The sequence below is a fragment of the Lycium barbarum genome, chromosome 9 (assembly GCF_019175385.1).
Source record: "Lycium barbarum isolate Lr01 chromosome 9, ASM1917538v2, whole genome shotgun sequence".
Lineage (NCBI taxonomy): Eukaryota > Viridiplantae > Streptophyta > Magnoliopsida > Solanales > Solanaceae > Lycium > Lycium barbarum.
In genome coordinates, this window is record NC_083345.1 from 30,868,929 (window position 1) to 30,881,134 (window position 12,206).

General features: G+C 37.1%; 1 protein-coding gene across 1 annotated transcript; it reads right to left on the reverse strand.

Moving 5' to 3' along the window:
• Nucleotides 1-11,433: 11,433 nt before the first annotated feature.
• On the reverse strand, nt 11,434-11,799 carry LOC132611824 (uncharacterized). The gene has a single exon (XM_060326192.1). It carries the CDS (start codon nt 11,797-11,799, stop codon nt 11,434-11,436), a length of 366 nt encoding a protein of 121 aa, XP_060182175.1.
• Nucleotides 11,800-12,206: the final 407 nt, after the last annotated feature.

Below are 12,206 nucleotides of genomic sequence, written 5' to 3' on the forward strand. Positions count from 1 at the left end.
TTAGCTTGAAGTTCTTTACGAATACTTAAACTTGTTCATTAATAATTAATCAAAGTTAGTCAAAATGGCAGCATTCGTACAAAAAAAAAAAACTTAATTAAATTGCATCATTCATTCATAACCTTGAGTAGATGAAAATACTTAACATACTAATTTATAAGAAAGCCAAACTTTTTAAAATACAATCATCAAAGTAAGAAAAAAACTTAAAAAACATTCATCAATTAATGCCCTTGAGTTGATCTTCCGCCACCACCGCGAGATGTGTCACCACCACTAGAGGTACTTCCACCACGAAAGTTTCCTCCACCACGAGAGGTACTTCCACCGCGAGATGTAGTTTGACCACCATGCCGTAAGGGACACTTGCGCTTATCATGACCAACATAACTGCAAAATGAGCATTTTCGAGTGTATCTCCCCGGTGAAACATCCATTTCATTATGAATAAGCGAGTATGCATTCTTTCTGAATTTACGGATAAATGCTTTATTTGCAACCATTGAAAATGAATCCGATGGCCAATAACTCTCACTGCCAAGTGGGTAGAACCTTCCAGCATACGTTCTTGCATAATTTTCAACTGTATATTCCTCGGCCATGTACGAGGAGGCGTTCTTTCCCATTGTGATAAAACACTTGAAGGCATGAGAACATGGCATGTGATATGATTGCCACTTGCCACATGTGCATGTTCTTGGAATCTCACAAATTGTGTGGACGTTACCTCCTTTACCTTGGTGCACACTTGTTGTGAGTTCAAATATGCGCTCTGCAGGGTTGTACTCCATCTGGTCATGTTTCTGAGCCTTATATTTGTGGTACTCGAAAAGTTTTGACGGTTTTGACATCCATCTTAGACCTTCTGTTGCATGTGCTTTGGCCTCTTTTGATCTACTGACGAACCACTCCACAACCTGCTTAAATGTCATTCTCACCATTGCGGTGATGGGTAGTCCGCTTGTAGATTTCAACAAGCCATTGAATGACTCAGAGTTATTTGTTGTCAGCGTACTACATCGCCTACCTTCATCCTGGTGTAATGTCCATTTGTCTTTATCAATTGCATTCAACCAGTGGAAGGCTTCCTCATTCGCCCGCCTAATAATGTCCATCTGCAGGTTAAACTTCTTCTCCTGAGGCTTCCTCATTCGCCCGCCTAATAATGTCCATCTGCAGGTTAAACTTCTTCTCCTGAGGCTTCCTCATTCGCCCGCCTAATAATGTCCATTAATTAGCATGTTAAGTATTTTCATCTATTCAAGGTTATGAATGAATGATGCAATTTAATTAAGTTTTTTTTTTTTGTATGAATGCTGTCATTTTGACTAACTTTTGATTAATTATTAATGAACAAGTTTAAGTATTCGTAAAGAACTTCAAGCTAATGTTACCAAGACTTCAAACGAAAATGGCGTTCGAGCACTTTTCAACCACTAAAACGGCCATCCGAACTTTTGTGTATCCTTGATGTATTGATCCTACCTTATTAATCGCACAAAAATAAGTAAGGTTCTATATAAAACATTGAAGTTACGGAGTCCCGAAGCATGATTAATCCATGGTCAAAGTACGTTAAAAAGTGTAATGGAAGAAGGGTTAACCAAAAGGGCCGAAAACAAAGAGGGACTATAGCGCAGTAATTTACTGCGCTATAGCAGTTAACGGAGCCGTCCCCATTAACTGCTTTAGCGCAGTAAATTACTGCGCTAAAGGCATTTTGGTAACATTTTTTTTGTTGGGATATTTTGGTCCAAAATGTTTTTTTGGGGGCATTTTGATTCCGGACTCGCTGTAAATCATCTCATTATATGCATATATACACACACACTAGTGTCACTTGGCCAGTGCTAAGTCCGAGCCCAAACGGACATTAAAAATTCAATTTATAGATATCTTTTAAAAACAATTGCTCTTGGTTCTTTATTCTTGTAACATCAGTTTGATATTTTCAGAAGACTTCTAAATTATTAAATTATAAAACGCATGTTAATGGAAAACTTTTTTCTTAGTTTATATATTAGATTATTAATTTTTTTTAAGAAAAAAAATCAATAATTGAAAGCTCTTCTAATTTAATTCTTTTGAGATTAAGTCCCCGATGATCCAAATTGAGCTTTTCATATGTTAAATTAATTTCGTTTGAGTTCTTTGAATTGAACTCATATTGGCTAACTTATTTTTTACCAAAACTATTTTGGAAAATACCGGATAATTAATACGTTATACTCCCTCCGTCCCAAAAAGATTGTCTTAGTTTGACTTGGCACGAAATTTAAGAAATAAAGGAAGACTTTTGAAAGGTGTGGTCCAAAACAAACCTTAAATATTTGTGTGGCTGTAAATCATTTCATCAAGTTAAATTGTTTCTAAATATAAAAATGCGTCAATCTTTTTGTGACAAATTAATAAGGAAAGTAAGACAATTTTTTTTTTTTTTTGGAACGGAGGGAGTATAATTTAGGACAAAATAGTTAAGTTTAACATGAAAAAAATTCTTACTCCTGAATTATATAAAACATAGTATCTGTTTTTTTACAAAATATTTTAATAGTAAAAAATATATTTTTTGCAATTGTCCGATATTATTACTATATAAAAATTATATTTCTTTAAAAACAATGTTCTTCAAACATTTTTAGGAATATGTATAGAAATAATATAGTTCCTCTTTTAATATCGTAATTTATTAGATAATTTTATGTTAAAAGTGCGCGCACGTAAAATTTGATTACTTAACTACCATACTTCGGATTTCAATTTTTGATTGAAACGGAAGGGCTATTAGTTACATTTTTGATAAATTTTAAAAGTATTTAACAATAATATATTGAAAAACGTTTAATAATATTTTCACATAAAAAACTTCAATATATATGAGTATGCTTTGTGGAGGTCACTATAACATTTTTCTTGACATCATCTTTTTTAGTGGCATAAAAAATGCCTTAATAGTTCTTAAAATTTACTAAAATGTGTGACAATTTATAGTCATAAAAATTTCAAGTATGGGTAAAAAGGGATAAAAAAATTCATGTGAGCACTACAAAAAATTGGGAATTCGCCCTTATATATAGTAGTAAAGTAAATTTCGAAAGACATTTACCAATTCGATCACGTAAGCTTCCACTATTAACTTATTCTTTATTCGACATTTTTAGGTACGATGGTACCTAAAGACGTAATATCTTCCTTATGTGGCAGAACAAATTACAAATTTTTATAGTTGATGAGAATAATATAATCTTAAAAATTATTTTACCTTATTAATATGACTTTTTTATCTTGGTTTATAATACTATTTAGGAAAAATATTTTAAATTTGCCTTGAACTTTGTAAAACAATCTAATTTTACTTTAGTTAATATTTGGTGTCAAATATAACCCTGTGGTTACAATAACACTGATCCAAATATTCTCTTGTTCACTAATGAAGAAAGCATTTTCACACGTGCATTTTTTACAAACAAAAAAATGAACTATTGAAATTTGCTCCTTGAACTATTGAAATTTGCCCACGAATTTGCAAAATTGTGTAGATTCATTTTTCTGAGCCATCATTCTTCATCGCTCTAATCAATTACCACCATAATAGTTGATCCTCTCCATTTCCAAAAACATCATTCGAACGCCACTGTCATTCCATCACCACTTCACCTCTAACGATACTCAATGGGGGAAAACGCAAAAATCAGCCAATTTAGTTAACATCTCTTGCACTCATTTTTACCATTTGTCGTGTCACCATTTTATCTTTATCATAAGACCAATGGCCCTCAACTATTATATCCCCACCTTGACCGTCATAATATTACTGCAAATGATTTAGAGGCTAATGTTATTTATTTATGAGTGTTTTAGCATTAGAAGGTTGATGTGGAGCTTTGGCATCAATATTGATGATTTTAGAAGGATTGGTGATGAAGTGGTGTCAATGGAATTCCAACAGAGGAGGAAATATAACTTGACAGCGCACTTGTTCATTGTTTGAAATTCTTTTGGGATAATTTGAAGCTTGAGGGTTGCTAATTTGAGTTTGGGAGGAGGTAGAGACACCATCGTCGGATGTTTTGAGCTTTTAAGTAGTAGGTTGCTAATGTTGGGATATATAGCGACCTCCCTGTTCAAAGTTCAGGGGCAAATATGGATTATTTTGTATAGTTTAAAAATAAATTTGATCATTTTTCTTAGAAAAAACGCTCATATGTTGGAAGTTTTCTATCGTTAGTAAATAAGGACATATTTAGACTAATTTTATAACGGTGGATATATCTCACCTCAATTATTAACGACGGGGGTGAGGGGTGGAGGGAATTTGAACTTCTCCCTACTTTTTATGTAATTTCTTATATACAATTTTTAATTTCTGAGGCTTGAAATTTTTTCGACAAAAAAAAAAAAGTTCAACCCTCATACTTTGAATCATAAGTGGATTGGATCCAGTAACATTTTTATTAGGAAAGAAATAAGAGGTGATCATCTGCCAAAAGTTTACATTGCACGACTGGTTTCTCCATTGCACGGACGGACACCTTTCCCGCCCTTTCCTCAATCTTTGCACTTTCCTTCTCACTATTTATTTATCTGTTTATGCTTCAAAGACGTCTCTAATGCCTTCCATTTTACTGCTTTTATTCCTCATATTATATTTAATAAATTTGAATTCTCGAAAGATCTTACCAATTCGCTTACGTAAGGTTCCATTATTAGAATTTTTTTAAGAAAAGAAATTGTAATCCTTATTTAATATTTTATGTACGGTAGTACTTAAACATAAGGTTCCATTAATACACTTTTTGCTCCAAGTGCCCCACCTGATAGTGCGGTATCTTTTAGAGAAGCATTATATTGCTTTATTGGTAATTTTAGAAAACCTTAATTTACACATAATTGCTCTTGAACTTTCTCAAATGATTCAAACTTGACTCTGCTAATAGTTGGTGTCAAATATGTTTTTATGTTACAAGAGTGATCCAAACATGTCCTTACTTTACTAACGATAAAAGCTTTCCAACGCACGACTCTTTTATATCAGGGGAAATGATCAAATTTGCTATTGAACTATGAGAATTTGTCCAATTTTCGCCCGAACTTTGAAGAAGGGGGTCACTGTTCTAGCTGCAACATCTTAGAACCTCAAATCACAATGTTTTATTCCTCAAGCTCAAATTAACCAGATATCGCAAGCCTCAAATTATCCCAAATAGAACTCAAGCTTAGCTTTTGTGTCTTCTTTCAATGAGTGGCATAGGATTGGAGCGGTGGCGGAGTATATAACAGTGAATTTTAGAAAGTGAAGAGAATCAATCGTCATGGTAATTACTTATTTAAATAGATGATGAATGGTGGCTAAGAAAAATAAAATATTCATCATTTAAGGGCAAATTTGAATTATTTCGCATAGTCAAGCGAATATTTAACCATTTTACCTTGTTTAAGAGGCTCATGTGTTGGAAAAACTTCTACCTTAAATGAATAAGCATATTTGGACAAATCTGGTAATGATGGGGGCATATTTGACACCTAGTATTAACAGAGAAAACATTAGACCATTTCACAAAATTTAAGGTAAATTTGAATCTTTTCCCTAAATATTTTGTATGATGAAATGACAATTTTATTAAAGATTTTCTGCTATCGCAAAATTGTCTTAACCAAGAATAGTGCGTAACTCTCTCTTTTAAAAAACAGAAGAGTAATAGTTTATTGTTGCTCCGAAACGCACACGCAAGTATACATGGTCGTACAAGTAATATAGACTTTTAAGTCCAGATATCGATCCCACAGAGACTTGGATTCTACTGTCAAACTGATTCAAATTCGAATAAAACTATTCAAGAAAGTGAAAATCAAAGTGTTTTATGTAACTAAACTAAACTGAAAAGTAAAAAATTTGTGATGGGGTGTTTTTGTGACAGAGAATATTTCGACAAAGATTGTAAGGTTTATCAGATGATGGAGAGCTCCAGGGTCATGGCTTTCGACAATCCAGTTGATTTTCTGACAATTCTACCGATCTTATTTCCTGGGTTACTAGTTGATGGGTTAATTATAACTTTATGAGTATCTTCCGAGTTGCTCACAAGCCTGTAGATGCTACTATAACGCCTATATCTCTATAGTTGCCAGAGGTAACAACAGCGCATTTATTTCTCCGTATTCAACTAAGCAGGGCTAACGGGTATATTCCTATCATCATTAGCGAAACGATTATATCGAACAAGCCCTATTTATTCTTATTATGCATGGAAGTTGCCTATCCCTAGTTCAATTCACACGCCACAGATAGTGTTCAACTATTGGCCAGATAATCAAACAATTAAGATCGAGAATAAATAAACAACCCAAAATATGGAAATTGAATTGATAGAAATTGTCGCCAAACCAACTATCGTGTCTTTCGCCACAACCCTAGAATTAAGGAGTTTAGCTACTCATGATTCTCAATGAACAACAAGAATTCATGAAGAAACTAGGGTTGAAAAAGATGAAAATAAAATAAAATCTAGAGAGCAAGTAATATGACGGCTTACAAATCTAGAGAGCAAGTAATATGACGGCTTACAAGTCTTGGAATAATCCCAGCACGTCATTAATAACGAACAAAACATCTATTTACAGTTTAGGGTTGTTAATCAAATAAAAGGATCCTAATTCTAATTAAAATCGGACAAAACTGGGCATTCCTGCGTTGGCCACGCGTAGCGGGTCCAATGCGAGGTCTTCAATGATTTTAGCCCTCATTTGTGTTGAGCTCGCGACGCGGGCGTGACACTGATTGTCAAATATTCTGCAGCTTGCTTTTTCCGTCATGGTCCCGCGATGTGGACCTAAAGCCTGAGTGTCACCTCGCGTTGCATCCGCGACGCGGGGCTGGTACAATTGCTTCCAATTCTTTCCAGAAAATCTTCTAAGTGTCGCAAGCTCCTCTCGTTTACTCGTGCACACAAGATCACCTCTAGAATCAACCAAAACTGCTCGGTTTCCCATCGTTTGTCTTCATCGTATCTTGACACATGAAATATAACGACATAAGCTCAAGTACGACGATTTCATCATAGATTAAGTGATAAAAGTCATAAGAATGGGATGTAAAATGACACGAAACATAGATATTTGTGCCAAATATCACCACCCCCACTTAGACTTTGCTCGCCCTCGAGCAAACACAAACCAACACCAAACTACACTTCTAGCTCAACTCATTCAAACAGGTCTGCAATGGAATTCGGCTAGTATGTCTATTTCCAAAGAAAGATTTCAAAACCAAAACAATGAGCCAAGTTACGAAAACCACACGAAAGATTTAAAACCTCATTTTTAGCAATAATGACCATCTTCCTGAAAAACACTTCACTTTTAAAACCAATTGAACACCACTTTAAAGCATGTAGGCATCCTTATGATCAAGAAATCAACACTTCACCACTCTATTGCTAATTATGTGCCCTCACCAAAAGAAAGTAGTCTATATCTCTCAAGAATCACATATGTTTAAATCAATGGACTTGAAATCAATAATTACGCTCACTCTCATAAAGAATATCATATGCAAAGTACTATGTTCCATAGGCTTGCCCGTAGTGTAACCACTCCGCTAATAGAACTAAGACGAGCCTAGAATTAAGTAGGCCTTCGAGGGTTGTAATGTAGGCTAAGGGACAGGTAGGAATTATTTGGATAATAGTGACTAACCCCCCTAAGCACTTTAATACATATACTTCTATCATTCTTGCACAATTTCTTCATTAGCCCTTATTCAATACCAACCAACCTTTAAATTTCTCCCAATTCACCCAATTTTTCTTTGTTTAAGCACCACTCTTTTAAAAGTAACACAAGTTAGAAGAGAAACTTCTTTGCTACATTTTTTATCTTGTATTTTTCAGATTTTTTTTTTTCAATTCCCAACTAACAAGTGAATTAGTTCTTTTCATTCGATGCTTCCATAGTCTTCCAAGATTACAATTACCAACCGCTTCCCCACTTTCATTCACATCCCAACTCCCATTATATATGCAAATGATTATGTAAATGATTAAAGTGCTCATAGAGTATTTGGATTAAAAAATCAAGTTTTATAGAACGAAAGGGTAAAGGCTAATTACAGCTATCAACGAAAACGCTAAAGGCTCAAAGGGGTTAACTAGGGTGCTATTTACAAGTTGGTAGGATAACATTTTAGGCTTTTTAGTGACTAATCCAAGAAATGCCTCTAACATTTCCTAGGCTCAACCGAACTTCATTTCGCTTCGCGAAAGTTCTAGATGTCAATACCAAGCATGGATACAAATGCAAAACCTTACACACACATGACACACAATCAACGCAAGAGGGATCCGGTTGTCCCTAGAATCAAACAACAATAGAAATCACAATGTCAAGTGGGACATAGCGAGTCAAACAAAAACAATTTGCAAGTGCTTTCAAGAAAGGTGATACAATATCAAGGCATGCTTTCACAAAAAAAAAATTAAGATGACTCATAGGCCAATACTTCACCTAACCCGTGCACCTAGCATTTGAATACGCCTATCCTAAGGAATAATTTTCCCTCAAGCGGGTTGTCATCCACCCGTCATCAGGAAAAGCCCTTTCTATGACTAAGATATAAAAACAAAAAAAAAATAGAAATCCTTAACGGATGACTCATGCTACTACTGAGGCCTAATCTAAAAAACAAAATCTTTTTTTAAGTAATCCTAATTAAAAAGAAAAAAAACAAAAAGATTAAGCTCAAATTAGATCCTACCAAAAAACAAATCCTAAGGCATAAGCATCCTCTATCTCGAGACGTACTCCCACCCCACACTTACTTTCATGCACTGCCCTCAATGCATATGAAAAAAATAAAAACAAAAGTAAGGTGAGAGATACTTCCTGGGGAAGTATCGCCATCCTGAGGGTCGGCTTCCATCTCAGCATCTTCTTCATTCTTCTCCCCCATCTGGGACTCTACCTCCTCACCGGCTGCTATATCGGCCTCAATCAAGTCTGTCGAGTTCACATCCTCATCGGCAGTTAACATAGCCTCTTCTCCCATATGAGGTCGAGAGTACGGGGTGTGCGGGACCGCAGCGAACACACTGGAAAGATCAATGTTGAAGTGCTCAGCGGCCACCGTCATCCCTTGGTAAATTTAGGCCAACACTGTGGATTGGGCGGCTCTCTCCTCGGCGGGGGTGACCTGTTGCTTCTTGCTCAACTCTAGTGCCTTGGCATTTCAAATGTCAAGGGCATCCTCAGGAGGTGGTAACACGCTATCATACGGCTGGGCTAATCTGTCATTCAAGTTCATCAAGTAGGCCGTGAGAGTGCTGCCGAAACTCAACCTCGGCAGGGTGTGTAGTCGGGCCTTATTCATCTCCTCCATCATCAAGTACCCTATGTTAACGGGTTGCCCCATCCTAAGGAAGAATACAATGTAGACCCGGTCCTTTTGCACATCAGAATAGTGCTCCAATGGCCAGATTCGTTAATTTAACAAACGCAACCATACCCACGCCTTCTGATTGAAATTACTCATCTTCATGTATTTGTGCTTCCGATATTTTTTGGCATAACGGGCTCATAAGGCTTTGCAATCAATACCACATAAGGTTTCCCGAATGGCCTTGTAATCAGGTCGGTAAATGAAGTCCAGCAGCGGTTGGGCAGGATAATCAGGGACTCCTAAGTGTGCACACTAGAGGGATGGTGAGATAGGTACATCCCCTTCCTTGCAATAGATAGTCGGCTCCCATGTGCCATGTCAAGTGAAAGTAATGTTGGCGTAGAACTCAAGGACAAGATCGATGTTAACTAGCACCAATGTCTCAAAGATGGACACCCACCTCATGTCTACAAGCCGATTGTACACATTCCTGAAGCAGCACTGTAATAGGGTGTCATTGATGGTACACTCATGGATATACCCCACTGCGGGGTTGAATGTGTCGTACCAATATTCTCCGAATACACAGATATTTGGCCTGGGTCTGGATGATGAAGCACGAGGGATAGGGACGATTGGTTGCTTACCCCCCCCCCCCCCCCCCCATAGCGATTTGACTATCTTTTTAGCTTTGGGAGGGTTTGCTCTCCCCTGTTTTGTGCCTTAGGAGATGGAAGTGGTAGCCAATTTGCCCTTACCTTTGGTGTGAGCCATTTTTTCCTGCAAAACAACATAATACCAAACAACGAATCCAATTTAAATAACCAATGGAGTCGTGAAACGACCCCACACTTAAGTCTTTTCCATGTTTTCAAGTTTAGAGTTGTGTGGCCCATCTTTTTGATTTGTTTTCTTCCGCGCCTTTTCATGATTAACACCTAAGTTGGGGCTGAACCGACCCCACACTTACTTCAAACTACTTATAAAAGAGGAAAACAAAAAAGTTAACTAAGTTGGACTAGAATTTAATAAAAATATAAAAAAATCAAGAACCTAAACTAATTTCATGTTTTAGGAATTTGGGTTGGTGGTCCATGATTTTTCTCAACCCGATTCCCAATTAGTGACGCACAATCAATGACCAAGGGTTCGTACAACTATTTAATGTCATATTGCTACTCAAGACTTCACAATTCCACATAAAAATTCATTCAAGCATTTTTACGAACACCTTGGGGGCATAGAATCATCCCTTTGAATTTTAAGAAACAATGGTGGCTTTGAAACCCTTCCTCCTACAATGGGAGTCATCTTCTAGCCCTAGACATCAATAACAAACAAGCAATACCAATCCCCACCCCAATTTCGTCCAAACCCAATAACCCTAGTTTCACAACTTCAATCTCCAAGAACAAGTGGAAAAAAAAAATTGTGCTTACCTCTTGATGTTATAAGATGAAATCACAAGTTCTTGAAGTTGTATGTGGGTTATCTATGGATTTTGGGGAAAAGGAAGGTGGAGAAAACGTTTTTTGAGGGGGGAGGGGGGAGGGGAGAGGGAGAGGTGTCATGAGTTTGAGAGGGAAAGGGAATGGGAAGGGCGGATTTGCCCTTTTAAACGTTTAAAAAACAATGAACCGCCTCATCCGCGTTGAACCTGCGTCGCGAGTCTAACGCGGAAAATTTATATTTTCGAAAAAAATTTGTGCAGGAGTCACACTCGCGTCGCGGGTGCAACCCAAAAAAATCAGCTGCAGGAAATTTTTGTTTAAGCGTTGACCCCACGTCGCAGGTCCAACTCATACATCAAACTTGGAACGAATTTTAATTTTTTTTTTGCGTGTTTTGTGGTCATTCTCCTTTTCTAGCCCTGCAACATGAACAAACGTGACCTATATGCACAAAAATATTGGGTTGCCTCCCAACCAGTGCCTTAGTTAAGGTCGTGCCACGACTCTTTTTGTATTTTTCTCATTTTTTTTCTTTATGCTAATTTTACAAACACGGGTTGCCTCCCGAGAAGCGCTTGATTTAACATTGCGGCACAATGTAGGCTTTACTCAAGCCTTTTTTAGATCCATTGAGGTCTTCTCTGGATTGATGACCTCCCCAAAATAGTGCTTGACCCTCTGCCCATTTACCAAGAATGTTCGCTCGGCATTCAGCAGTTTTTGCTCAACCGCCCCATATGCAATGACCCGAACAACTTCAAACGGACCAGACCACTTGCTTTTCAACTTCCCTCCGAAAATCTTCAGCCTAGAGTTATACAACAAGACTAACTGCCCAGGCTCAAAGTCACGAGGTTGGATGCTCTTGTCATGAATTGTTCGCTCCTTATACATTTTCGCGCTATTATAAGCATGATAGAGAAATTCCTCCAACTCGTGCAGATACAACAGTCTCTTTTCTCTAGCTTGAACCATGTCTAAATTCAGCTTCTTTATCGCCCAATATGCTCTATGCTCAAGCTCAATTGATAGATGACATGCCTCACCAAAGACGAGCTTATAGGGAGATGTGCTAATAGGAGTTTTTAGGCTGTTTTGTATGCCCACAGAGCATCATCGAGCTTCAGCGACCAATGTTTCCTACTCACAGTCTTCTCCAAAATCCTCTTAATTTCTCGATTCGATACCTCCACTTGACCACTCGTCTGAGGATGATAAGTAGTCGCTATCTTATGTTTCGCCCCATACTTGAGCAACAATTTATCAAAGAGCCGATTGCAAAAGTGCGTACCTTGATCGCTGACGATCGCTCGAGGGGTCCTAAACCTTGTAAAAATGTTCTTCTTCAGAAATCTTGCCACCACACTAACATCATTGGTGGG